Source organism: Melanostigma gelatinosum, assembly GCF_949748355.1.
Source record: "Melanostigma gelatinosum genome assembly, chromosome: 3".
NCBI lineage: Eukaryota > Metazoa > Chordata > Actinopteri > Perciformes > Zoarcidae > Melanostigma > Melanostigma gelatinosum.
Window position 1 is genome coordinate 8,053,662 of NC_136636.1, and position 1,515 is coordinate 8,055,176.

Here is a 1,515-nt window from a genome sequence, read left to right on the forward strand (position 1 = left end):
TTCAAAGAATTAGAAATTAGAAAATAAAATATCTCATTTTCTAATTGCAGCATGGACCATGTTTTCAGGGTTTTAGATGTAGTTGCATTGTAGCCTGGATTTTCAGATATAAACTTCTCATTGGATTAAGTAGGCTAACTCTGTATATTTTAAACTCTACTACTACATTACATTTCAACAGTACTGTAGTGTACAGCGTGCACACATTTCAAGCCCCGCCCATGTCTTCCCGATGACCTATGAACGGCTCCGCGTTAACGCACACATGCTCCCGACGTCATCTCTCTCTCTTTGGTCTTCCGTGTCAACATGGCGGCTTCCATGGCATCCCAGGCTGCAGCAAGAGGGCTGAGAACAGCAACCTCAAAGCACTTACTCCTGGACAAACTCAAGGTACTGTTTGCGGCTCACACTGCCGACGGAGCTGGTTCCGCCTCGCACGGGCGGGTTCGGCTGCCTTGTGTCCGTTGTCACCTCCTCGGGGAGCTTGCTCGTGGAGCTACGTGGCTAGCAGGTTAGCATGTCTGAGCAGAGAGCAGTTTGACAGATCAAAGTTGGAACAGTCGTGACAGTCCGCCGGTGATGTAACGACACTCTGTCCGCCTCGTTACGTCATGGCACGTCGGCTGTTCTTCCAATTGACACAAGCTTTGCTCTGCACGAATGTTACAAAATGCCAAGTACAATGCATACTTCTACATTGGGCTATGTGAGCCTTTTGGTTCATTATTAACAGCACACACGTGTTCTCTTGGTTATAAAGACAGCTATGGAGATATACCTGAACATATAACAACCAGGCCAAAGCTCAAAGTTCTCTAACTGCAGATAACACCGCAGTCAACAGGTTAACTGTGCACTTTGATCCTCCTAATGTCTTGTTTGCGAGCTGACAACAGCAGCTTGCAGAATTTGTCCTATTAGGTTTGTCTGCGTACACAATGGCGAATGATTACGGTTACGTTGTCTCTTTTGCAAACAAAGCGTTGAGCCTAATCATTGGAAAAAACGGAATGAAACAAAACTCTGCATGAGCCACATTAAGGAATCAGCAATAAAGCCCCCCCCCCCCCCGCCTTTTATTAACTAACTAACAAACAAACAAACATACACACACACACTCTTCCTGAGAAGAAAGCAGAGTTGTATCTTCGTAATAAATGTCAAAGCTTCAGGAGAACTGATGGATAGATCGGCATGTTCTGCAACAAGCAACGCCTCAGTTTGATTTCTTTTAGTCTCAGTCAGTATCCGAGGTTTGGTCTTTATTGGAATTATAAATGTTTGTAACTCTCGTGCAGATGTCCGGGCCTAGAGGACAGATTAGAGCAGGAACCTGTTGATACTTTAAACATTGGGCCAGCCAAGTCGGCGCTCACTGTTTGGCACAGTGTTAGCACTACAGTGCAATTTCATACAGTGCTTTTTCTTGTCTTGCTTTAATAATTGGAACAGGTGTTTACATTGAGTGGAATATGTTTGTTTGTTTTGTTTGACAGCTGGTGTGCGTGGAGC

The 1,515-nt window shown here is 44.8% G+C and overlaps 1 protein-coding gene across 2 annotated transcripts in view; it reads left to right on the plus strand.

The window, feature by feature from the left end:
* Positions 1 to 279: 279 nt before the first annotated feature.
* Positions 280 to 1,515, plus strand: part of suclg2 (succinate-CoA ligase GDP-forming subunit beta) — a 76,678-nt gene continuing 75,442 nt past the window's right edge. Inside the window, exon 1 of one of the 2 annotated variants that reach the window (XM_079297289.1) lies at positions 280 to 393. In XM_079297289.1, the coding sequence (XP_079153415.1) occupies positions 310 to 393 (84 nt within the window). In that variant the 5' untranslated portion in view covers positions 280 to 309. The remainder of the gene's footprint in view (positions 394 to 1,515) is intronic. The other variant, XM_079297288.1, reaches the window with a different exon arrangement.